This window comes from Python bivittatus, unplaced genomic scaffold (genome assembly GCF_059951505.1).
Source record: "Python bivittatus isolate LINGU-HERP-01145 unplaced genomic scaffold, Pbiv_v1 ctg000020_np1212, whole genome shotgun sequence".
NCBI lineage: Eukaryota > Metazoa > Chordata > Lepidosauria > Squamata > Pythonidae > Python > Python bivittatus.
Genome location: NW_028277030.1, coordinates 10,938,732 through 10,966,583, shown reverse-complemented (window position 1 = coordinate 10,966,583; position 27,852 = coordinate 10,938,732). Strand labels below are relative to the sequence as shown.

Sequence of the window (27,852 nt, the reverse complement as noted above, 5' to 3'; positions counted from 1 at the left end):
TTCTAGTACAAGAGGATGTAACATGTTTTTTACAAATAATAAATCTAAAATAAACAGTTCTTAAAATATATTAAATTAGATGTTCAGAAATTTAGAGAAGCATGGAATAATGATCTGGAGTATCCAATACATGACAATCAGTAGAAAGCTATTTTGGCATCTGATATCAAATTTGTATAAATTTAAAATTAATTGTAGAAATTTAAAATTAATTCAACAACAACAAAAAATCATACTTAGGGGACTTTTCACAAAGGCACTGATTTGAAACACTATACTCAAAATGCAACATGGGAAGTGATCCTGTGCTATAGTAGCATTTTTTGGATAGATGTTATTTACGCATTCATTTTGTTTTAGAAGACTCTTTGGTTTTCATAAATGAGCCTATTCTTTTAAATTATATTCCAGTGGGCAAAGTTGTAAGATTGTAAGGTCTAACCAGACCAGTTATAAGAGTTTTTGTTTCCTCTTTCCTTTTTTTTTTTTAACATGTAAAACAAATAGAACTGAATCAATGTTCATGTACATTAATTTCTTTACTTGATGAAGATGGAACATTAAGAGACAGTTGAGAATTGGAGGTAGAGGTTGTAATATAAAAAGGCTTGTTGCATTGTTACAAAAAGCGGAAAGCCAGCAGAATGTCAGGTTGTATTCTTGAAGCAATATCTAAAGATAGGCACTCTTTAGTGTCCTTGGCTTTATCTCCCCTCCATCCTGTTATATATTCCCTCTTTGTATTTAAATAAAGCCAAAAATTTCCCCCCTCAAGAATTTTGTATCACACTACAACAATAAACTCCCACCATAACTTCAACTTAATAATTTCATTTTTAAGGCTATTACAGATATTACAGTTTTGATGTACACTATAACATGATTACTTAACAGTACATTTAATAAGGTAATCATAGCGAGTTTTTTAATGTAGCATATTAAAAAAGAAATTTCATAATACAAATTTCTGTCTAGAGAAAGAATGTGTGTGTGTGTGTGCGTGTGTAGACTTAAAAGCTAACTATATTTTTCTGTCAAGACCCACCTATCCTACACACTTTTACATGTTTGTTTTTTAAATGTTAATATATTCTACTGTCCAGTGAAATAATTCTTAAGGCAGTTTCTAAGTAATACACAGTAATTCACACATAACAGTTGAAAAATGGATCAAGTAATCTTAATTTTCAACATATATTCAGAATTCAACATTTATGCATGAAAAAGTAAATTATACATTGATAGTTTCAAATAATTTGCAAAGCAGGCAACATAACATAGGAAAAGAATCCCAGTAATCAGAACAGACATTAATTTATCAATGAAAGAAAATAAATGAGGTGAGAAGGAATAATAAATGTGGTGAGAAGGAGAAATGGTAGATAATATCCAAAGACAAGCAGCTGTCTTTAAGCTAAGTGTTTCTTGGCCAAGGACAGAGAACAAATATTCATCTGGATCTATCACTAACCCATTTATTTATTGCTAGTTGAGAACTGATCTCCTCATCACAGATGTATGGACGTGTACCACAACTGACTGTCATCATAACTCAACCCTAAAGTCATGTCTGAATGGAAGTGTTCTAAATGCAAATTGTCTAAGATATATGCAATAAGGAAGTGAATTCAGATTTAGTTCCTATATTTTTTGGCCATAGGATTCTAGTTAATATTTTGTCATATAGCAAGCAAAAAGGTATAGAAGAGGAATGTGTTTCTTAATTAACCTAACGAGCAAATACTGATGCATGAAACCAATATTTAGGAATAATGATCAGAAACATTTAAGATACTGTAAAGCTACTCTGAGTTGAAATGCTGGCATAGTTTTTCACTAAGAGACACTGAGACAAAAATAGAGATATATTTGTTTTATATGTATTTTTTCTCATGAAGACTAACTTGTACATGAACTCTAAGGAGGATTCAAACTTAACTGTCCTGTCAAATGCAACATTAGCCTAACAGCATCTTCATCCGAACTGAAAGTCAGTCTCCAGATGCAAGGCTGACTGCTTTGTTGGTTATGACAAAAGGATGAAACAGATTCCAACTGGGTATTATTTTCTCCTTGAGAAACATCCAGCAAACTATTGGATGAACCAATCTTACTTGCTTTTGAAAATACAAACTCAATTTTTCTTAGATTCTCTTTCTCTGGGACAATCACACATCTGAGTTCACTTAAAGAATACAGCTGAATTTTGGCACACTGTGACTGATTGTCTATGGAATGCAGCACTCTAGATACTGGGCACAAGGCACTATTTTCCTGTATAAGACCAATATGAGTATTAGTAAGGACTAGGGATATGATGTCACCTGCTAGTTTCACTGTTGTATAGAGCACTACCTTAATTTCACCTAAAAAAGGTTTGTTGATATCCATGTTTTCATGGAGCAAATAAAGCAGGTCAGCTAAATCACTCTCAAAATTGCACGACAGGCGCACATCATTTTCCAAAACTAAGTCAGTGATTGCTGAACTCCAGTCAAGAGAAAGTTTTAACAGATCATCATTTAAGAGTGGGTGATTTAAGCAAGCATGATCTAATGGAGATATCACAGTGCTAAGTATATCATGGCATATTCTTTGTGTAAAGTATTTGTTAAAGGTAAATAGTTTCATTACATTTTCTACATGGGGACCCAAAAGTGTGATGCTTTGTCCAGCATAACCAATTTGGATTTCTTTTAAAGTATTGATTGAGAAAACATGAAAAAAATCCAGAGAGTTCTGACTGCTTTCTAACTGATTGGTTGATGGAATAATGGCATATAAAACAGAATCATATAAAAGCAAGCAAGCAGGTTCTGGTCCAGGTTTTTTATAGCTTCCCACTGCAATCCAGTATATTCCTTTTAATTCATTTGTCTTGGCACAAATTTCTGGCAAGATAGAGGTCACATATTGTAGCAGTTCATCCCAAGAATATTCTTGTAATTTCAGAAGATCCTTTGAAAAGTCCACAAAATTTTGCCTAAGCACCAGACTAGGAATCAGCGTATCATTTTTGCAAAGGTTACTAGATTCTACAGCATGATTTATTGTATGCATATCAACTGAGATTTGTGACGATAAGTAATTCATGGTAGCTTCTTTTCCTAAAGGCCTTCCTGGGCTGAGGCTTGCACTGTTTACCTTCAAACCTAAACTCAGATTTAGTTGTATATCTTTAATAACTGGAAAGCTTCTGATAAATGATGTCAATTGTGTGCATTTCTCATTTTTGTGACAGACACTGACTAGATCTTTGATCCGTTTAGAAAACCAACCATTCTTAAATTCTTGACAAATGGAACCATGGTAAACATTGCCGAATAAGTTAAATAGATGTCCCAGCCTATAATTCTGCTTTGATCCAGTAAGTGATTCAGGTAGTTGTCTTTTGATGTCATTTGCAGCCCTTTCATCCAACTTCTGGTTTGAAATCTGCTGATGTATTTGAGAAATTCTGTTATAGTATTGTTGGGGAGACCAAAAATGGAAAGCACCAGGCTGGACTTGAGCAGAGGATATGGGCTCTGAAGCTGGCATGTGGTAGGAATTAAATAAATCAAACTCTGTTTCCATGTTCTTATTTTCCCAATGATTAGTTAGATTTTTGTTTCTAGAATGAAGGAATATTGATTTTTTGTCTGACAAGTCAAACATTCCACATCTGTCAGGAAGAGAATATGTGGGGCTGTCAGAGCAAGTTCTCTTGCTTTTTATGTCTTTGGGTTGATTCCAGTCACATCCATCAGTGCACCTCCAGCTGACATACTCTTGTTCTATCTCTTTCCCTTCATTTGTATTTCCTTGAGTCATGCAAAAATCCTGAATCCTCCTTGGAAAAGGATTAAGTGTTTCTATGGCTTTGTCCTGCCTATTGATTTTTGATCCCTTTGTGTCTTCACCAGCCTGGTTATATTTGCTGTCATCATTAGACAATGCCAGAAAACCATGAAAGGACACCCAAGACTCTCTTTTCTGCTTAAAATGTAAAAAAAAAAAAAACAGTGCTTTTGTATATTTAACAGGAAAACTATTCAAATTTAAATTTCTAGATGTGCATTTTGTCATATTATGCATGTTTGTGTTAAATAGCATAAAAATCAAATTATGCTGAATAGGATCAAATTCAAATTATGCTGAATAAGATCTGATTCAAAAAGAAAAGCTGTGATTCTTCTTTTCCATCATCTTGCATTTAGAACAGTATCCATTTCTTTTAATTTCTGCAGAATCACTCCATATCCTTAAATCAGCAACAGAACTCCAAATTATTTTATGAATCAGGACTGCCTCTTATTATTCCAAATCTTTAAAAATAATTAGGAAAATATTTTTGGTAAATATTTACTGTATTTTCATTTGGAATACAGCAATTAAAATCCATTGGCAAGAAATCGATCATGTTTAGTTGTAAGTAAGGATGGATTATATCCAACATTTTGTGAACATACTTTTGCTTGCGCTATGGGACTTTTTCTTCCTCTTTTCCCATTGCTGCATGTTGAGCTCCATACATCTTTGAACACAACCTAACACTCTGGAAGAGATTTTAAAGGCAGGTGGGAAATTGCAAATCCCATCCCCCTCCTTTAATAGTTGTGCTGCTAGCAGAAAAACATCTACAATACTGCATATAATATTTCTGCATTAAGTTGTAAATATATTGAAAATGGAACCTTCATTTATCTTGCTTTCAGATTCTAAAATCTTGACTAGAGGTATGACCCCTCTCAGTCCATGGTTATATTGGAATTTTGGTAATTTTCTGTGCAGTGTTGCTAGTTTGTAATTAGTTATCTCTAATCATAAAGTTAGATCCTCTCTTAAAACATCTGAAAGGGATACTGTTGCAGCATCAGTATTAGTATATTATTACCACAATCACAACTACCCAAATCTTTACCATAGTAGAAGATTTAATTTTAAGGCTTTTCCCATTGGCCATTAATCTTGCTGGAATACAGAATTATAATTATGCTGTGAAATGTTAAGAAATTTAATTACAGAGCATGCCATAATTTAATATTAGCACTTCTTCAAGCTGACAAGCTATAACTTACCTCATACTTCAACTTGCGTTGATCAGCACCATTATGAAACTTCTCATTATCCTGAAAAGGAAAATGTCCATTTTTTAAAAAAAATGCCCCCCAAAAGATAACAAATAGCTTAGTTCATTAGTATATTAGCAATAAAAGGCAATTTTAACCTAAAATGGGCATGTTAAAGTAGACTTAAAATATTTAGCATCAGTGAACAGAAAATACAGTAGCTACCTGGTAATTGCAATTTCTAATAATTAATAAATTGAATATCAATATGGTTTGGCATATATTCACTTTTAAAATGCCTAGTAGGTCCTAAAAGTAGGAAACAACACATAATTATTCCATTACATTTACAAGTTAAATATCTTGAGATCGTCATAGCAAGTTCCTTTATTGGCTTAACAGGAAGATAGATATGGTACACAAAGCAATCATATATTTCAGTTTACTAGCCCTGACCTTCAGTGTGTGAAACAGAGTACAGGAAAACTCCATGTACCAAATGACAAGGTATGCAGGACTGCAAGTATCCCATACATAGTCCCAAAGTTAGAAGCATGTGTGAATATATGCCTGTTTTACTACAATCCTATTTAGAAGAAGTTATTACCCATAAGCCTTGGCAATAATATGCTGGGGAGGGCATATTATTCATAGCAATTAACTAGTGGTACATCCTAGGGAGTGCAAACACATTGGAAAGACCCAGGGAAAATTAGTAATGACCTTCTAAATAATAAAACTGAATGCTGGTCATATATTCACGTTGGGCATAGGGTGGTCAACTCATCCCATTAGCCATGTCCCCACCTTACAATCCTTAATAAATGAAGCTTCTCCATTGGTACTATACTCCTAGACCAGTGTTGTCCAAACTTGGCCACTTTAAGATGAGTGGACTTCAACTCCCAGAATTCCCCAGCCAGCATGGTTGGCTGGGGAATTCTGGGAGTTGAGGTCCACTCATCTTAAAGTGGCCAAGTTTGGACAACACTGTCCTAGACCATGAGCACTCCTACTTTCTCAGTCTCATGCGACTTGTGCCCAGTTTTTTTAAGCCGTCTATTTAGTACTATTTATCGTCATTTAGCTATATATTAGCTAATATTATTTACTATCAAGCTTCTTCTGGCTGATACTAGAAGAGAAGGCTCACAGGGCAGTCATTCAAGGATATAATACTTTGATAACTTATGTTTAGCACAAAACCTAGAAAAGCTGTAAAGAAGCAATCTAGCAACTGCAAATTGTAAAATGCAAGAGGCAAGGTTAAATTCTTGTACCTCTTTCTTCTACCAATATGCATAATGGCCTTGGAGCCTCACACTTTTGGGAGAAGGTGAGGATAACTATCACAGCATATATAAATGAGGGTCACCCTGCAATATTTTTGTGTGGTCCATTTGTTCTTTAGATTTTCAGAGATCAGCTAGCATAAGTTATATTAATAGATTTTCAAGACTTAATTGAGGATAAGTAAATTCCCTGTTCAAATAAACACACACACATACACACACACACACACACACACACACAGTGTAATCTTTGGTATACTAAGCAAAAATCAATAAACCATCTTGTTATTTCTAAATTAACATGGATTTTAGACTATATGAAGCATTACTATTATCGTCATCATCAAGATTACATTATCTTCATCATCCACCACAACAACATCTTTCATTCATGAGGAATAATTTTGCTTTCTTACATCATGTTAAGACATCAACTCTCTGGAGAAAATGAAGGAAATATGATTTCCCCAAAAGACTGCCAGATTAGAAGTGATTATAAACTTAAAAACCAACAATTGTATTTTCTCACCCTTGTACATTCCATAGACTGTAAATGATTGATACTATTTTCTCCAGAGCTGTATTGAATATTTTGAAGGCGTCTTTGAACTTCTTCTTCAATAAAGGTATTTATTCTAGAAATGTTAAACATCACAGATTAATAGAAAGAATTAGTTAGAAAAGGACCTTTGGAACACTGCTACTCGGGTAATCTAGAACACAGAACTGAAGAATCATTGTGCTATTTATTTTCATAAAACAGATATTGATCTCAATGGCTTTTGGTGTTTAGGGATAGGACATGATGATTGTAGTTTAATAACTAGCAGATTTATAGCATTAATATATTGTTACCTGCTTTGGATAGGCTATAAAACCCATGATGTCTCTAAAACTACAGCAAAAACTGCTTGCTCTACTTTTAAGTTTACTACAGTTATTAATGGTACTCAGCAAAAAAATTGGTAACAGTCAATTCCCCTATTAAGTTAAAACATACAGAGCCATCAATACCAATCCCCCATTAAAATTTAAAAGGGGATTTACTACAGTATTATTTTCAACAGCAACAAGACGACTGGCAGCACAGATTTCTAGTTCTCACTTTGAGATTTACTTATTTATAATAAAAAGAGAGCATTATCTTATAGTTGATAGAGAGGAGGAAGGGATATATGGTATATGTGTAGATCATTTTTATAAAACAACCTCAAGCGGCTGAGGTGATGGAAAGATTTAGCTCTTTATTTATTGGGGGACATTTCACATTCCCTTGATTATATGGCATTAAACCAAGGGTTCTCAAACTGCAGGTTATGACCCTATGGGGGGCTGCGTTCAACTGAGGCTGCAAATTTCTGGGTGGCCAAAGGGTTGAAAAGTGGGTGGACAGAGAATAATATTATCTGCAGAGCTCTGGGTCCTGGGGAAGGAAGAAAGAAAGGAGACAAATGGCAACAGGGAAGAGAGACACAGCCTGGTTGCATTTGTCCTGGAGATTTTATTTAGAATAGAAAATAAATATGGAGTTAGAGTCACCCAACACATTAAACCCAAGCAAATAATGCATGGAGGTTGAGGTTGGGGTTGTCCTGTTGTGTGAATGTTACCAAGGCACAAAATCAGTGCCTATAGCTATGGATGGCTATAAGGTTTGTAAGGTGGGCAGGCACAGAGAGTCACATTTCCCAAGTGTTGAAAAAAAGATGATCAGAAAATTGTACAAGTCCCTGGGATCAATTTTAAATATTTCAGCTAAAGCAAGTTCAAAATTTTATTTGGGAAACACTTCAAATTTTCAAAGCAAAACAGCCATGCCATATTACTGTGTTACAGTACAATTCGAGCAATATTATTAAAGATGCATAATCTAAAAACACTTTAGTAGTAAAACTTAGTTACAGATCTGTTTAAAGTAGAAAACCGGGTATACTTACCTGTCATCAACCAATGGCATAAAATGAGTCTGTGATTTTGCAATGTTAGAAGGGGAACTACTATGAGACAGTCTCTCTTCTACAACTCCAGGATACCCCTTTTCAATTCTATCACCTTCATATATCTTCTGTTTTAACTGCTGTATTTGCAAGTCCAAACTGTCAACAAAGTTGAACACATAATCTTTAAGATTCATCAACACAGTAGGGTTTCTCAAACTTAGCTGTGAAAATGGGGGGTTATATAACAGTCTTTACCACAAATAAGATGAGTTGGGTAGGAAAGGTGTCACCAGGCAAAAATAAGTTGCCTGTAAAATGCTTATAATACTCCCTTAAGTAGATCTTTTTTTTTTACATTACTTTTAGTGTATTGTTTCAAAGCATGTTTACCTCCAAGTGTAAGTTGGCAGACATGAGACTAGAGCCAATACAATAATTAAATCAGAATATTATCCCAGATGTGAACATTTCTTCAATACATAGATATATTAACAAAAAGAAGTATTTAAACTGCTTAAATATCAAATAATTATTTGTCAGTGGGGAACTACATCTGGATGAGAATATATTAAACAAATGATTAGTAGCAATTTTCAAAGGAAATAGCTTCTTAAAGGTAGAGTTATCTATGAGTCTTAGATCATTAGTAACACCTGTCAAACTTGCTTTATTTTAGAACTTCAATCATGATTTCAATCATTCTACAGGAACGAGCAAAAGTCAAAATATGGTATTAAATTACAGTAGATGAAAACACATTTTTAAGCATTCCAACTGCTGAAGAATATAGATGCTTTTAAGTATATCTGAAAGTTTATTGTCAGTTGGTGCCTCATTGAAATCTACCATAAAACTGTACTATTAAAATAAAAACCAAGATTATTTGGTTTGGAAGACTAACGTTCAGGATTTTCAATTATTTTTTTCAAGTATATGCTATCTCATATTTCTACCAGTCCAAAACAAAATAATCTGCGCATATTGCTGCATATGACACACACACAGTCATCATCTAAAATTTGCACTAGAAAAAAGTAGTAAAGAATTTTTACTAATACAAAACTTTTTCTAAATTTGGCTTCTTCAGCTCCATCAAGTTACCGTAGAATATTTGCCATAACGTATGCCCCTATTCACTCAACGGATTGAAGACATGATTGCATTTGCCACTTATGAGACGACTGCCTATAGATGTAGACTTTGTATGGATAAGTATAATGAAATATGGGACTCATTTATACAAAATACAGTAGGTTAAAAAAATGATTGTCACATAAATGTGTTGGAAATATATATGCAGCTGAATAATATTTGCATAAGATAAATATATATAGATTTGTAACTATTTACTGTTATAATGGTATACCATGTTAAGGTTTTTGTTGTATTTTTGTCACTTTTCTGTAATAGCACTTTTTAAAAGTTTTTTCTTCTTGATAGCATATTATTACTTTTGTGTTTTATGTTTTGTGTTTCTTTTTGGCATTAATTAAAAAGCAGTAAAAAAAATATTTAAAAAAGTTACCATAGAACATTTGCAAGAGTTTGCTTTCTACAAAAATGACTGTATTCATTATTCAGATATGAATATTCAACTACAAAGATAAAGCCAGGGTCACTCATTCTTTTCTGTAGAACTACATTTACATAAATTGATTTCCACATACGCCCTGGTCCACATTTCCTCAGAGTAGCCTAAATAAGAATAGATTTTACTCTATACCATAATATTTCAGGGCTTCAGGTTTTTTCCTAAAGGGACGGAAAAAACTTTTTAAAAGAAAGTAATGGTTTTGTAAACAAAACAGAAGCCAAGAAACTGAATTAAAACCTATTTAAGGGCAAAGCTATACATGATCTGGGAAGTATTATTACATTTAACATGCTTGATTTTTAAATATAAATGGGGTGAGGGGATTTTTCTTCCTCAAATGCAGTACTGTCAACATTGTTCCTCAAAAACCTTTATTTACATAGGAAGCAATGCTGCATTGGGTTTATTGACCCAACAGCCTCCTGAGAAGATGACTCTACAATTACAATAAAATCAGGATGCTTCCCCTTGGTATTACAGCACTAAAACTAACTATTTTCAATGAAACTATGGGGAATGTGGATCTGTGCCTGTGCATACATTCAGGGCAACACTGATTCTTCTTACTTTTCTCGGTCTTGTTCCAGGGCTTTTTGCTGTGCCTCCACTGTTGCTTGCAAGCCTGCCTGTTCCCTACAACTGCTGTTCAAAGTTGCAAGTTTCTGCTTTTGCTCCTCAATTTCTATGGTAGAATGGCGCTGTAGAGCAGAGTGCCGCCTTTCCAACTTAGCAACTGCTTGCTCCAGTGCCTCCCGTTGCTGTTTTTGCCTTGATTCGAGAATTTCTTTCTCTTTTTTCCAAACCTTTTCTTCTTGACGAGCTATGTTGGCAGTAAATTCAAATGTTTCTTGAAGTTGCTGCAGCTCACTGGCACTAGCTCTGTATTGGGCAAGCTGTTCTTCCTTTTCTTCCATTTCTTTCTCAACCTCATAAAGTGTATTGTCCAAGCTTTGCAAGCCTCTGTCTAAAACTTCAGAAGCTCTTTGTTTTTCTTCCAGCAAAGCTGGTAAATGATTATTAATGAGATACAGAAGCTGTCGTTCTTTATGGCGCAACCTATATTCACATGATCTTATTTTGTTACATTCTTCAACAGCTAGTGCAGTATCTGGCGTGTTCTTGTCAAGATTTAAATGCTCTGTGTGTGCCTGTTTTAAATGATCCAGATTTTCTTGTTCTTCGGTTATCTGTTTTTCTAGATGATTTCTTTCTTGAACCAAATCTCCCTCTAAACTAGTCAGCTGTTCTAGCTGTTTCCTCTTAAAATCCATGAAGTTACACTGTACCTTTTCTAACTCTTCGTAGTCCTCCTCTGCTTCAGATCTGGCTTCTTTGACTCGCAAAAGAGATTCTCTGATGTCTTCCAGGTTCTTCTTCTCTTCTTCAACTCGTTGCAGATCTCCTCTTTTTAGCAGCTGTATCATGATTTGTTTGTCTCTAAGCTGTTCTTCCAGGTTTGCCACCAGCAATGCCTGATCTCTCTCCTGAGCTTCCAACCGCTTTTTTTCCACTTCTAATTTGAAATACTGTTCTTCTTTTTCCTTTTTAAGCTTCTCCAGTTCTCGAAAAATCTGCATTTTCTCTGCTTTTTCATTTTGATTAAGCTCTTGTAATCGCTGAAGTTCTTCTTTAACTCTACCAAAAATTTCTTCTTCTTGTTTCTTTTTCTGAAGCTCTATTTCTTGCTGTTCCCTTAATCTCTCTTCTTCAAATTTCTCTTTTTCTGCCAATAAATCTTTCATCCTGTTTTCTATATGAAAGCTTCTCCTCTTAAGATTCTCCTCTTGTTTTCGGATTTCCAGCTGAACTATTTCAGTTTCTTTACGTTGTGACTCTACTTCTTGTTGCATTCTCTCTAATTCAGCCTTGTTAGTTTTTTGTTTCTCCTCCATTTCTTCTATGAGCTTCCTAGAAGGTTTCAATGAAAGAGATTTTATTTTTCTAAAGATGTATCTAATAGCTGTTACCTAAAAATATAATATTCACTTATATTTGAAGAATTATATCACAATAGAATTATTGAGAAACAACCCTTGATGATTAAAACAACTACACCATGTGCACAATTATTAGGCAAGTGAGTATCTTGACTGTATCATCATTTTTATGCATATTTTCCACCTCCAAGCTGTATAAACCTGAATGCTTATTGGATATAAGCATATCAGGGGATGTATATTTGTGTAATGAGGGAGGGTGTGGCCTAAGGAGATCAAAACCCTATATCAAGGTGTGCATAATTATTAGGCAGCTTCTTTTCCTCAGGCAAAATGGGCCAAAAAAGAGATGTAAGTGACTCTGAAAAGTCAAAAATTGTAAAAAGTCTTTCAGAGGGATGCAGCACTCTTGAAATTGCTACTATTGGAGCGTGACCACAGAACCATCAAACGTTTTGTTGCAAATAGTCAACAGGGTCACAAGAAACGTGTTGAGAAAAGAAGACGCAAATTAACTGCCAAAGATTTGAGAAGACTCAAACGTGAAGCTACCAGGAACCCATTATCCTCCAGTGCTGTCGTATTCCAGAACTGCAACCTACCTGGAGTGCCCAGAAGTACAAGGTGTTCAGTGCCCAGAGACATGGCCAAGGTAAGGAAGGCTGAAACTCGACCACCACTGAACAAGACACATAAGTTGAAACGGCAAGACTGGGCCAAGAAATATCTGAAGACAGATTTTTCAAAGGTTTTATGCACTGATGAGATGAGTGTGACTCTTGACAGACCAGATGAATGGGCCCGTGGCTGGATCAGTAACAGGCACAGAGCTCCCCTTCGACTCAGACGCCAGCAAGGTGGAGGTGGGGTGCTGGTATGGGCTGGTATTATTACAGATGAGCTAGTTGGACGTTTTTGGGTTGAAGATGGACTCAAAATCAACTCCCAAACCTACTGCCAGTTTTTAGAAGACACTTTCTTCAAGCAGTGGTACAGGGAAAAGTCTGCATCTTTCAAGAAGACCATGATGTTTATGCAGGACAACGCTCCACTGCATGCATCGAAGTACTCCACTGCGTGGCTAGCCAGTAAAGGCCTCAAAGATGAAAGAATAATGACATGGCCCCCTTCCTCACCTGACCCAAACCCTATTGAGAACTTGTGGGCCCTTCTCAAACGGGAGATTTATGGTGAAGGAAAACTACACCTCTCTGAACAGTGCCTGGAAGGCTGTGGTTGCTGCTGCACAAAAAGTTGATCGTCAACAGATCAAGAAACTGACAGACTCCATGAATGGAAGGCTTATGACTGTTATTGCAAAGAAGGGTGGCTATATTGGTCACTGATTTTTTGTTTGAAATGTCAGAAATGTTTATTTGTAAATTTTGAGTTGTTTGTTTATTATTCTCACTTTAACAGATGAAAATAAACGAGTGAGATGGAGGAATTTTCGTTTTTCATTTAGTTGCATAATAATTCTCACACTAATAGTTGCCCAATAATCGTGCACACATAGATATGCTCCTAAGAAAGCCAAAACCTCACTTTTACTTTCTTAAATATTCAACTTTGAGGTTTATTAACATTTTGGATTGACCGAGAGCACTGTAGTTGTTCAGTAATGAAATTCATCCTCAAAAATACAACTTGCCTAATAATTGTGCACGCAGTGTATACATTAAACATATTTTAATGTAAAAAATACTCACCATAATACTTACAGCATATTTTAAAATGTTTATTATGTTTGATTGGAAAATACGCACAGGGCACATAGAAGTTTGACAAATATAAGGACTTAAATCCAGAATGTTTTACTCTACCAGCAGAAGAGTTCCTATCTGGAATTTAACTCAAAATGCTTCCAACATTCTCTATACTGCCATCTCTTTCCATTATTTTGATCCAAGTAAAATTTCCCTCATGTTCTGGTGACTTTATGGATATCCCTATGTTTTATTGCAAATAAAATGATTTGCCAGTGCTTTCATTTTTTCAACTTTCCAGTCTAGCCTACAGTACTGAGATTTTTTGGTGAGTTGCCAAATTTTTGGAGTACACAGAAAACATACTCTTGATAAAAAAAAAAAAAAATTCCTGGAAAGAAGGTACCTGTACCCTGTGGGAGGCTTTTGCAGTATGAGTGACATTTGCAGGAGGAGTCAGCATCTGCAAAGTTAGCAGGTACAGTGTATGTATGTATAAAAGGGGCAGGCTTGGATCACACTTCCATGGCTGCCATTGCAGATTTTGATCCCCTCTCCATGACTGAATATATTGAACGTATTAATACACGTGGGATACAAAATTATGGAAATGAAAGTTTCATGTCCCTGAAGCCATATTTTCTATAATCTCTGTCTTGTAATTATGTTCTCTTAATTGATTTTCTACTGTGATCATTGGAAGTAACATTGTCCTAATGGAATTATGCTATCTTTGTTCTTCAGGAGAGATAGTTAAAATATTCTTATGCTCAAAGAGCAAAATATCATGCATTACAACTCATCAAATAAAAATAAAATGGTGGGAGGGAGTCCAGGAAATTAATAGAATTACAGACTGTCCAAAAATCAGGCAATGCTAATATTAACCCAAAGCCTTCTCACAGCAATTATAATGAAACAAAATTTAGTGACCCCCTGAATATTTCTATAGACTGTCTGCTAACAAAATTAGAGCAGTGTCCTCATTGGACCAGCCTAAGCCTGAGGTTAATGGGTACACAAATAAATCAGAAGATTACGTTTGGCAGAAAAGAAGGTGCAATAATATATGCAAAACTGTCTCAATTGCTCCATCTGGACAAGGGTCCAGGTAATACTGTGGCATTAGACTTCTCTAAAACCACTGATAAGGCATTAAGACGCTATAGAAACCTGTTCCTATGATTACTACAGAGCTCAAATCAAATGAAACAGAACTTCAACATAAATGCCATTAGACTTCTCCCCCCCCCCCCAAAAAACCCTGTTACATTTGAAAGTTAATAAAACAGAATGAAATCTGCTTTTTTTCAATTCCTAAACTTTATCATTAAAATATTCGAGCAAAAAAAACAAAAACAAAAACCCCAAACTCTGTCATTTACAGCTTTACAAAGGAATATTAATAGAAGTTACCTTTTACTTTCTAATTTTTCTAGTTCTTCTCTTTGTTGTCTCTCGAATTCTAATCTGTTGTTTAAAAAATGAAAGAGCAACATTAAACTTTTTTAAAGGGAATGTTGGTGAATTATTGGAATTGCTATTCTATAATTTAATATTCTCAAGAAAATGAGTTTTATGTACAATCTAATTTGTAACCATGCTACAGCAACATTAAATATGAGAGATAAATGATCAGCATTGGTTCTACATGTTAGGTCCATGCAAGTAAATCACTTAATATTAAGAATTTAGTTTTTTTCTACCTTAGAAAGACTGGTCCTTTTATAGGGAAAAGCCTGCCAGAAGATGTGGAGAGAAATAAAGTAATAAATTAAGAAAAGAGAAAAACAGCAGTAACTTAGCTACAGAAGAGAAACATTCTATGAACAGATATATACGTATGGATGGATAAAAAGAAAATTAATATGAAAGGCATTATTAATAAAAGGATTACTAGCTATTATATCTGGAAACACATCCCACAAGATTCAAGTTTCCCAACTTTCAGGAACAATTTTCCAGGGGAATTTGCAGTCAACAACAGGTTACGATACAATTTATATTTTTTTGGAAGTTTAGTACACACAAGATGGATTTTCCCTGTAACAGTTGGGAAGAGGTATATGCAACTGATACTACTTCTTCTACTTCCAAGGTAATTGTGTTCTACGTCTTCACTTTATTAGATCTCAACTCAGTTGGAGCTTTGATAGAATTCTGAATCAACCGAGGAAAAAAATGTACACACACACACACACACAAAGAAACAGATGGGGAAAATAATTCATATTATATTTACATTAAAACTATCTTTATAGATATACAATCATTTTATTACATATTAAATTATATTATTCATAGCATGGTTTACTTGTGAAAATATGAATATTTAAAAGTGAAAATATACTTCATTCAGATAATAAATATGCAGTTGTTAGTTGAATATTTTAAAATATGCTTAATCTTTACTTCTAATATGCTCAAACCTCCTAAGGGTCTTCCATTTTTAACACTGGGTAGTGCCTTGAGTGTGTGCGGAGTGTGTCCAGAGAGTTATATATATCATCCATGGCCCGTGTTTCCTGGAGCAACAGAATATCAAAGGAGCTAATATATTCCAGAAAACAAGCATTTGTGTTCTTTGCTTTCCAGTCAGTTATGTTCCAAGAAAGAATGGAGATTGATCCATTATCATAGAAGAGTCAGTTGGCGTCCAATGCCTCCATTGATGATCTGGCTAGTCCCATATGGCCTTCAATTACAGCAGATAAGATGTTTCAAAAGATTGCTTTGTAGGAACAGAGACCTGGGAGAGACATGAGCTCACAGATGGCTCAGTTGGTGCAGAGTTTCATGTACTCTGAGATTGTGTAATAGTCACTACAAAATTTAACATCTCTGTGACTGTGTTGGAGCCATGTGCCAGTATGGCCCTAGCCCATTTGTTTCAACTTAAGCCACACAATATGTTATTCATCAATATATAACTCCCCCCCCATTATGCAGACATAATGAAGTTAATAGTATTTGGAATCTTCTTGGCAACTGTATCTCTAGTCTGCTTTGCCAGTACTGAGATGCATTATTGCTGGTGATTTCAAGGAGGAGTTTGCTTCTGGGGAGTCAGATGCTTTTTTAAAAGCTCATATTAATTGGTCTCTCCCCTCAAATGAAATAGTCTGCCCTTTACAGGCGCAACAATCTAAACACTGTAATATGGCAGGCTTCCAACTGGCCCAGCTTATAGATAGTCTGGACTCGGTCATACTAAATGGCTCTGGTAGAGGAGACTTAAATGGGGAACTAAACTTCTGGGGCTCCAAAGGAGCAAGTGTGGTTGATTATTTTATGGTTCGATGTACTTACACTAGTCTAATAACTCATTTCTTTGTAGGAAATCAGCTGGATAATGACCATTTCCCAAAAATCTGCCATCTGAATCCTAAAGTAACTATTAACTACGTAGCTATAGCTCATTGTCCCCCCAGGGCCACAACAAAGAGTCATTCAGAATAAATGGTCTTCCTGAGTGGCAAAAAACTCATCCGCTCTGTTGAATTCAGACCCCCTTCTTCAACTCTGCTCCCAAATTTGTTTAGCAGATTCCTCTGAACAGTTATTATCACATTACTAGTCAATTATCCACACTCTCCAGGCCCCACCATCTAGAGTTTCATTAATTAGTTCTAGCCCCTTCATATGAGATCCAAACCTTGGTTTGACATAAATTGTTATAAAGCAAAAAAGGCCCTTCTTACTGCAGTATATACTTTTTGATCTGACAATTCATAAGGTTCCTCTCAATCACTCAAAGCATAATACGTTTTATAAAGCACTTATAAAATCTAAGAAAGAACAAGCACTGAGAGATGATTGGGGGAGATTAATTGCAGCAGCTAAGCTTAGAACTCTGCTTGGTTCTGGCGCCTAGTTAACTGCTCTCCTATGGGTCCCATCTGCCAAATACCTGCAGATATTTGGGAGAGTTACTTTCAGAACATTTTTAATCCAGAACTATTAAATAATCCAACGGTGGTTTCCCACCCAATGGTAACTTCTCCCAAATGGCTTATGTCTATAGCTGAGGCTAAGGATTTCATTGTATAATTGAAACCTAGGAAAGCTCCCAGAGGTGATTTCATCCCTCCAGAGTTGCTAAAAGAAAATAGATTGGTGGGCCCCAGTGCTGGCTGCTCTTTTTACTTATATTAATAGCACAGCGCATTTTCCATCTAAGTGGAATGAGGCCATAGTTACCCCTCTCTATAAGAATACAGGAAATAGACTTAACCCTTCCAACTATAGACCAATTAGCTTGCTTAATACAATAAACAAACTATATGCAAAGTATCTTTATTTAAAACTGTTGGATTAGGTCCAAAGTGAAAATATTCTTGTTGAAGAACAGGAATTTAGACGGCACCATTCAACATTGGACCACTGTCTAGTCTTGCACCATTTAGCTGAAAAACACACTTCACCCTTTTTGCAGCTTTTGTGGATTTCAAATCAGCCTTTGATCTGATTCTAAGGGAGAGGCTATGGCAAAAACTTCAGGGATCCTCAACAGATAAAAGATTGCTCCTTCTTATCCAGATTCTTTATTCTAACAGCTCATTGAGAGTCAGATGTTCCCCTTGGGGGCACCTTTCTGGAGCTGTTTCCACCAAAAGAGAGGTAAGGCAAGGGTGTATTCTAGCCCCTTACTTTTTAATTTGTACATCAATTCAGTAATTCAGGCTCTCTCATTTTCTAATCATCACTTTCCAATGTTAGCAGATCACACAATTCCAACCTTGCTATATGCAGATGATATAGTAATTTTGTCTGTCTCCCAGCTCGGAATGAGAAGGGCATTGAGGGCATTGGCTTCCTTTTGCCTAAAAGAACAACTTGTAGCAAATCATCAAAAAACTAAAGTGCTAGTGTTTGCATGACAAAACAGTAGATTATATAAATGGCAAATTAATGGGACCCCAATAGAGCAGGTACGTACTTATAAATACCTTGGGGTACAGTTCTAGGCTTATCTTGGAGCACAAACCTTTGGACAAGTGTGGCCCAATGTAGCTCCACAACTGTCTTAAGATTCTTCTATTCAAAGAGGGTACATTTTATTCCTGCAGCTTGCAAGCTTTTTCTTGCTAAGGTCATCTCTCAGCTTCTTTATGGTGTTCCAATTTGCATTTTTACAAAGTTTAATATCCTGGAAACTGTCCAGTCCAAATTTATAAGAGCAATACTCATAGTTCCAAGATGTATCAAGAATGCCGTCTTACGTTAGAGACAGGTTTGGTTTCTGTGGGTGCCAGAGCTTGGTTCTCTCCTTAATTTCTGGTTGAAATTGGATATTTTTCTCCTGTGGGTCTAGCTCCACTGGTTCTCAGAGACCAATTTAAATCATCCTGGTTGATTTAGATAATAGCAAGGTAATAGCAAACTCCAGTCCTCTCTCTGGAAAGTCTCTGTCCATTACAGCTTGAAAATACCAGGAGTCTTCTTGAATAATATATCTGTGTTATTGATTTTCAAACCAGTCTAAGCCTAGTATCCAACCCTACAGTTTATGGATTCTTCTCAAAAGAGTATGTGCCAACATCTTATCTCTCTTCAATTCGAACTGTGAAATTTTGTCAGGCTTTCACCTTGGCCAGGTTGGATGCACTACCCTTTGCAGTTCTGTGGGGGCAGTATAAAAACATCCCTTTTCAGCACTGCTTATGTCCATGTGGAGATGGCTCTATGGAATCCCTAAGCCATATGCTCCTTTGTTGCTTTTTCTACAGGGAATCAAGTAAGATATATATATATCCCATTTTAAAGAACTACCTGGTGGACAGCACAATGTCTATCTGTCACTGCTTCTATCTGACCAGAAGCAGTGACATATCTTTCCTGGTTGCTCAATTTTGTGCTAACATTTGTTGTATCCATTCTATCTACAGTTGAAGTTTAACACAAATTTTGCTGATTGCCACTGCTATTTGTACTACAGTTACTATAATGTATTTTATGCTATTTTTTTTTGTTGCATTTAATGTCTTTTTTTACAAAAAAAGTTTTCTTAATAATTACAGATCTATGTATTTTATTGTTGTGCTTTCTGGCCCAAAGGCCATAATAAAGGTTTGATTTGATTTACTTCAAGTATGTTAAGAACTGCTGAATGAAGTAAACATTCCTTAGGAGTGCATATTAAAGTTTGCCTGTTTTAGAGAAGCAGGCACACAAAAGGTTGACATTGAAAATAGAAAAAAAAACATTAATATTGTAATATGTATACACACCAGCTAGTTTGGTATAGTTGTTAAGGTACCAGGCTAGAAACCAGGAGACCGTGAGTTCTAGTCCTGCCTTAGGCACAAAACCAGCTAGGGGACCCAGGGCCAGTCACTCTGTCTCAGCCCTAGGAAGCAGGCAATGGCAAGCCTCTTCTGAAAAACCTTGCCAAGAAATCTGTAGGGTCTTGTCCAAGCAGTCGCTAGGAATCAACACTGACTTGAAGGTACCACAAAATAATAATAACAACAACACCACCAACAACACAGGACTTTGTCTTCTATGCTATGGAATAGATATAGACAACATTAATTTTCAGGGGAAAGTTGAGGAAAGATGAAACAAGATTCAGAATACGTATCTAATAAGTCTCATTTCCTGAATCTGAAGTACTGTATCAGCAGTTCATTCTTTTTCTAAAGAATGTTCCCTCCTTTCATGGGGTCCACAGGGCATGAGTGAATGGCAAGTCTTCTCTGTAATAGTCCCCACTTTATGGAATATTCTCTCCCCAGAAGTTTGTGCAGCCCCCACCTTGCTACAGTTTCATAAACAGGTTTAAGCTGTTTTATTTCAATGTGCTTCCAGTCCTAGCTGATTGACTGTTTGTACCCATCTGGTGTTTTGTCTTTGCTTTCTATAATTCTTTTTTGATATTTACTTATTCATTATTATGCTTTTGATTTTTCTTTTTGTTAATGCTGTACTCCCCCTTGAGGCCTTTGGGATTAAGACAGGTTATAAATACTGTAAAATAAGTAAAGGTTTGCCACACTTTAAAATGTTAGTTGATTTCTTGACAATAATTGTTTCTGCACCTTAACTTTAACTTATGCCTCAGTTAAAAATGAAATATTAGGAAATAATCCAGTTTTTCAATTTCTCTGAAAACAACAACAATATGCCTTAGGAGGAAAAAACCAGGGTAACCCCCCTTTTTTTTTCCCCACTAGATTTTCCAGGTTTTCATGGGACCTTCACTGTCAGAAAGATATGGTTGATCAATGTCTATTAATGATTGCAGCTACGTAAGGATCAGAGAAAGGATGGTTCCGAGTACAAACAGTTGGAGGCAAACTATGCAGCGGAACTATTACCAGGCCCGCCTGCTTGCATGCACCCCAGAATCATCTGTGGCCACTCTTGAAGAAAGAATGCTGAACTAGACAGACTTTGGTCTGACACAGAGGGGCCATTTTTCTTGGGAGCAAATTACCTGTCATATTAAATGATTGCATTTAATATGTCTTTTGCTGTTGTTGTGGTTTAATTAAATAGCAAATCTACTCCCAAGCAAATTGCAACTCTGGGAAACTTAAGTGAACTTCAAGAACTTATATTACTGCCCCCCCTCCCGCCCACCAAAGATGGCAAAAATACAGAGAGTGAATATAGAATTTTTTTTACAAGCTAACAGAATAAGCAACTTAGAGGCTAGAGAGCTAAATTTGACATTTTATTGAATGCCTTATTCCCCACTACCACCATTTGAAGTGACAGACATATCTCCTCTGCACAGTGGAGATCGAAAACACATTAAGCAGAAGTAAATTACAGACATAGCTGTATTAGGTTAAAAGAAGTAGACTGTATTAGGTTAAAAGAAGTAGACTGAAATACTAACTAGGTTACCGAGATACAAGGAGAAGCTTTGAAAAAGAGCCCTCTCTATGAAAGTGCAAATAATTAGAGTTATAAGCTATTTTTTCATCCAGAAGAAGAGGGTATGGATGTTTCCAGTCACCTAACTCCTACAAGGACCAAGTACTATCAGGGCAGATTGTTCTAACCATCTATGTAGTGGTCTGATGTTTGTACACAGAACAAGGGATTTCTTTTTTATAGATTACAATTGCTATTTTGCAGTTATACTACAGCCTGGGCCACAGTAAATGTTTATACAGCTTTACACTTTAATACAATTACATACTTGATCAATTGCACAGAATTTTAAAAATATTCTCCTTTTAAATAAATCTCCTATATTTACTTGTATATTCCTTTATAATCATATTTTAAAAATCTTCCCTTTTCCTTCTAGATTTTACATCTTCAACTTTTGAGGGCCATTTCTTAACATAAGGCTGTTATTCAAAATATTTCTGTTGAGAGAACTGATCATACCTACACAAAATCATGGGGGAAAAAGTTACATTTATTTATAAATCAGAGTAAAATGCTAGTATTCTACTAGTACTCACTGTAGTAAAGACAGTTCTGCTGTTAGAATATTCATCAAGCAGATTGCTTCTACCTGGTTCTCACATTTCTCCATTTTCTCTTAACAATTAACTAAGACATATTATTTCCATACATGCAGCATAATTAAAAATAATTATATTTTCAGATACAGATATTGATACATATAGATTGATATCAGCCATAAAAAAATATTTGGGAAAAAACTCACCCTGGATTATACAGCATAACTGTTGAGAGGTTTTCGCAAGATTTTGAAAGATCTGACATGGACAAACTAAAGGAAGAAAGCAATCCACTCTGTTAAAGACAACAGAAAAGTTAATGTTTATTTGATTGATTGATTGATTATGTACAATCAAGTTGTTTTCAACTCCTAGCAACCACAAAGATGATTTTCTCCATGAAAATAATTTTTGCATTAGAACTTATATTTTGGAGGGTGTGTACACAATGTACTTTAATCTCATTCAAATTACTACACCAAGAGCAATAAATACTTTCCTTTAGAAGTAATGGAAGTTTCCTATGTATTCGATAATCTCACCTTTCTTTTTTCCCTCAGTTTGGCTGCTTCCTTGGGATGATTGAATCGAAACATATTTGTCCTCCCAAGTAATATTACAGCACCTGGCAAGAAAATCACTGAAGCCATAAGCAAACCAAAGGCACAGATATTTTTTCAGTTCAGACTAAAACACAATTAGTTTACTCCATCATGGAATGAAAAATACATTTTTAAAAAATGCGCTGTAGACTGCCACTTTTAAAAACGAGATGTATGACGTTTGTATTCTAAGCTGGGTAAAATTGCTTGCTCAGATGTTTAAGAGCAAGAGAAAGCCATTTATTGGCAATAAACTTTTCTCCCAATTTAAAATAAATCCTCAAGGGTTTTTGAAATGATTCAAGTGGAATAGAGTATGATGTTTTAGTCATCATAACATGTTTTTTTTATATTTATTTTTTCAACAAACACAAAGAAACACAAATACATTTTAAAAGAAACATGTGGAAGCAGAAAATATGGAACATTTAAAAATACATTCATAAATTCACATGGTGAGCATTGTTTTTATACCAGATTATTTGAATAAACTGTATTATATAATAGCCACCATATTAATTACTATATGCTTACTGATCACCTTCAGCAAATCCTAAATTTGGTAAAACAAATTTTCTCCCAGAGCTATCCATGATACTGTGCATCAGAAGGAGTGTTTTCCCCTATACTTTAATAATTATATGGAATTACATGATCATAAATTGAAAGGGCCATATGGGCCATCAAGTCCACTCTTCCCAACTAGTTCAGGTACCTGCCCCAAGAAAGTGTAGCAAGTTTTACAGATTGCTGTGCCCAGCAATTTTCAAAAATGTATCAAGCTTGACCCATAACCACCCAATCAACAAAAGGGGATGAGTAGAACCAAAGAAAGAATAAATCAATATTTATATGCGACTGGATATAGCAGGGAGGTGACTGAATATCTAGAATCCTGTGAGGTTTGCCAGAGGGTGGAAACAGCAAGAGAAAGGGCATCTTGCCTTTGGCAACCTTGCCTATCATGGAAGCTCTATTCCAGAGACTGGCAGATATAGTTCAACTTAAGACAGACCCCAAAACATGCAACCCAAGACCCCTCAGGAAAACCACTTTGTATTGACTCTTCTGGACTACACCACTAAGTGGCTGAGGCAATAGTTCTAAACTGAATCTTACTAAGTCTGTAAATCAAGTTTTAATTCATCTTTTTGCCAGAATAGGTTGATTAGTGGAGATCCTGATAGATGCAGCAACTTACTTTCTTGTCAGGGACCATGTGGAAGTTATGAATTAATTAACGGAATGAAACATCTCACATGAGTTCCATGTTATCATCAAACAAAAAGATTAGTGGGGAACTTGAATAAAAGTTGGGGGTGTCATGTTTTAAAAATATATAGAACAGTTCAACAATTGGGACTTGATATTGCCACAGCTTGTTTCCATACAGGGTTGTGATACAGCCTAGTCTGAGATTTCATCTCTTCAAACTTGTGTACAGGAGGAATGAGCCTAGATCAGTGCAGAGAGGTCATTCAGGTAAATGCTTTATAAGTATTTTGACAATGATCAGAATGCTTTTTGTTATACCACTGCATGTCTACTCTCTCACTACCAGGATTGAGCAACACTGGTGCTGAAGAAGAGTAAATACTACCAAACACAGACAGGTTCAAGTCTACGCTGTGGCAATCAGAGTGTCAAAACATTAATTATTTGCACTTCTTGTTTCCATAGACTGCCATCCAGCCATCTCGCTTTATAGTGATCCAGACTATTCTGGGTTGGAAGATTTTTGGGGTACTGTAATGCTTTTTCAAGGCATTCTGAATAATGAAAACACACGTATACACACTGCCAGGCAAGTTTAAAGGAGATGACAGACACAAAGTCTTGCAAGATTATCTAGGTACTGTTGAGCCTGTTGATCCAAAAAAAAATAAAAAAATGAACAGGGTTCTCTATATCAGCACCATCACCTATGGATTAGATATTTATCCTGTCTGGTTGGTGAAAACTGACAAGGTAACAGGACCCTGATGAAAGGCTGTGACTAAATGCACCCTTGAGAGATGGGATCATGCTACCTATCTTGAAGGAAGTGGTAGTGCACTCTTTTCTCAAGTTGCCATTGCTTGACCCAACTATTTGGGACAATTATTAGCCTGTCTCCAATCTTCCCTTTCTGGGAAATGTTGTTAAAAAGGTAACAGAACTGCAGTTACAGAGTGCTCTGGATGAAGCAGATTATCTAAATCCTTTTCACTAAGGTTTCAGGCCAGGATATGGGAGTGAGACTACACTGATTGCTCTTGTGGATGAGAGGGATGGTAGGACAGGGATGGTAGGACAGGGATGAAGAGAGAGTGTGACCTTCCTGGTCCTGCTAGACTTCTTAGTTGCCTTCAGTACTTCAAAGGGAGTATGTTTTGCAGTAATTCTTCCTGAGTGGGCAGTTTCAGTTGATGGTGGTATGTGGAAGAGAGGTCGAATCCTGGAGCCCTCCATTATGGGAGGGCCATGGGGCTTGACCCTTTTCCATTTCATATCCATATGAGGTCACAAAGGAGTATAATTTGTTGACACAGAGTGAGTTAATCTATATAATTAATTCTCCCTAAGATATACAATTGATATTCGATTTCAGGAGGTGTGGATGTGAAAGCAATGGATTCCTATACAATTCCATGTTCAATTCTGGATGAAGCTGCAGTCCCCTGTGCAAAGCAGGTCTCCAATCTGGGGTTCCTGTTGGAGTTACAGCCTATTGGAAGGGGAGATGGAGGCCATGACCAGAAAGACCTATGCATAGCTCCATATTATGTGCCAGTTATGTTCATTCTTGGACCACGAAGCTTTGCTAATGGTCACTAATGCCTCTGTTACTTCACATTTGGACTACTGCAATTTCCTCTATATAGGACTGCCCTTGAAGAGCATATGGAAGCTACAGAATGCAGCAGCCCTAAGGAATTTCACCATTAAAACCCCTAAAGGTGAGCCTTCTCCATGGCAACCCCATCCTCTGGATCATCTGATCCTTGATAATGATGGTCCCATCCTTGCTGCTGTTCTCTAAGACAGTCAAGACCTGGTTCTTTTGGAGGCTATTTGGGGATGGATGATACTGTATTGCTCCTGAAGAAGTAGCAATTGTTGTGTATTATGACAAGTATGGCTGTATGGTAGACTATGATAATAATTTTATTGTTGTGTCATTACTAGTTTTGCTTTTGGTTCAACTGTATTTTAATGCTAGTCCTATAATGAGCAATGTGAGCTGGTTAGAGTAGTTTTATAAGCCTTAGCAAATAAATAAATTGGAGTTTCCATCTTGAATCTGATCTGTCTGTAGCAGATTGTTCCAAGTGAGTTAACTTTCTGTGTTCTGCTCTAATTTACTCAAATTGAGAAAAACTCAAACATTTTTCCTTGACTTTGAGAAGATTAAAAAAAATATCTGAAGGTTCCAGTTAGAAACTAGATTCCATTCTATAAATATTATGAACCATCACATGTATTTAAGACTGAAAATTAAATAGTTCAGCAGGGCAAGAGAAGCTGGAAGAATTAATTTTCGCAGATGAAAATAGAATATGGCTTACAAATGAGGTAGCATAAGATTTTCTATACAGTATCAAACTAAGTGATCTTGAATATAGCCAGGTGATTATATTTATATGGTAAATTCTATCAATTTTCTTGTAGTTCCAGCAATCCCTGTACAGTTCTATCAATAAAATTTATAGATAGAAATCAGTACTAAACAATAAGCATGGTTTCAATGTGACATGGCTTAGATTTTTCTTCAAATGCTTCCATCTCAGCTTGCCTTTTATTTCATGTAAATATTCCAACCCACTACAGAAAATAAAATGTAATAAAAGTTGTAGGACTCTACTGTATCAGCTCTTAGAAAGGAAGGATCTAGTGCTCTCTTTCCATTCAAAATTATACTAACAATTCCTACAAAACCTTATCCCAGGCTAATATTAAAGATTTACTGTTCATAAAACTTTATGCTGTAAAGCTATTTCAGTACTCTCACTGTAATTCATGTGATGTACTGGGCTGGTCTTCCTTTCAATTTGTATACTCTTTATGCAACTATAGTAAAGTCCCAGAAGGTTACAATTCCAGCAGCCAATGCCATAGGGTAGTTTCTTTTAACTCTTACATATGTTTGTTGCTTAACATTCTTCTTGTTCTGAAAGTTAAATTTACTATTTTCTTTTTGAAAGCTCAGGAAATAATTTAAGTATACTCACTCAATTGTTTCAAAGCAATGGGAAAAGTAGTTCTATGTGGCACATTTATATTCTAATATGATAAAAAGTCACATTTCCCCAAACATATACAGAATTTAATACTTTAAGACTAAAACCTTTAAATCTTTAGAAAACTTGGTTATAATATTTATTTGTACAAACAAGTTAATTCTAGAGCATCTTAAAGTTGCCAAGGTTGAGAAACACTGTTCTAGAATCAGTAACAACTTAAGAGAAGGTTTGTCAGTACTTCCAATTTGACGTGATGGTAACATCATTCTGTTCAAATCAGCTGTAATACAGAAAGGGATTTAGAATTTAAAAGTATATCTTAGGGGCAAGTGAGACGTGACACCAATTATGTCCGTGAAATTCATATATAGTCTTTTTTGTTATCTGAATGGCAGCTAAGCAAAGTCTAAAGACTCTTGAGACCTTGGTAATATTAGTTCATAGGAGGAGGAGGAGTTTAATGCTCCTTGCCATGGTTTCTCTTCATTGTCACTGAAATATGCATGACTGCCATCATATTTGCTCTGGGCCAAAATGGAAGATTGGTGTTTTTTAGTAAATTAGTAAGTTCAGGAAGAAGCAGACTAGGTTCTTGTTACACCTATGCAACATGCATAATTTCCTGCTAATGGTAAAGGCAATATCAATAAGTTCTGGCACAATTTGGCCAACATACCACAAATACAACCAAAGCCCAGTTTTACTCCAAACATGTTTACACCATTCTATGCAACTTAGACTACCTTGTAAGCCAAACAAACCATTGTCAACATCCCACTACCCATGTATACCTGATAAAAACAAAAGAGATAGGGTGAAGGGTAAATGGGTAATGAATGAATGTGAATACAAAAGTGAAATGTGGGCAATTTTTTCTGGGTTCAGTTTTCCCATTCATAGCTCTTCTAGTTCTCTTTCATATAAATTACATGTATGAAACCTGCTTCATTACATTGATCTTATATTCTGACTCTAAATCCTGTAGGTGAAATCTTGTTCACGTACCTACTCTTTTCAATTTTTAAAGTTTAATCTGTATTTTTGATACCAAAAATTCATGGTCTGATTCACAATCTTTACC

At 35.7% G+C, this 27,852-nt stretch overlaps 1 protein-coding gene across 5 annotated transcripts in view; it reads right to left on the bottom strand.

Moving 5' to 3' along the window:
• KIF16B (kinesin family member 16B) overlaps window positions 1-27,852 on the bottom strand; it is a 152,948-nt gene that overhangs the window by 58,551 nt on the left and 66,545 nt on the right. Inside the window, exons 16-24 of one of the 5 annotated variants that reach the window (XM_088134360.1) lie at window positions 22,489-22,571; window positions 22,153-22,241; window positions 15,227-15,259; window positions 14,937-14,990; window positions 10,445-11,785; window positions 8,281-8,439; window positions 6,873-6,978; window positions 5,061-5,111; window positions 93-3,978 (exon numbers count right to left, since the gene is read on the bottom strand). In XM_088134360.1, coding sequence (XP_087990486.1) covers window positions 1,918-3,978; window positions 5,061-5,111; window positions 6,873-6,978; window positions 8,281-8,439; window positions 10,445-11,785; window positions 14,937-14,990; window positions 15,227-15,259; window positions 22,153-22,241; window positions 22,489-22,571 — 3,977 coding nt within the window. In that variant the 3' untranslated portion in view covers window positions 93-1,917. Of the gene's footprint in view, window positions 1-92; window positions 3,979-5,060; window positions 5,112-6,872; window positions 6,979-8,280; window positions 8,440-10,444; window positions 11,786-14,936; window positions 14,991-15,226; window positions 15,260-22,152; window positions 22,242-22,488; window positions 22,572-27,852 lie in introns of those variants that run through there. The other 4 variants (XM_088134365.1, XM_088134377.1, XM_088134368.1 and 1 more) reach the window with 4 other exon arrangements.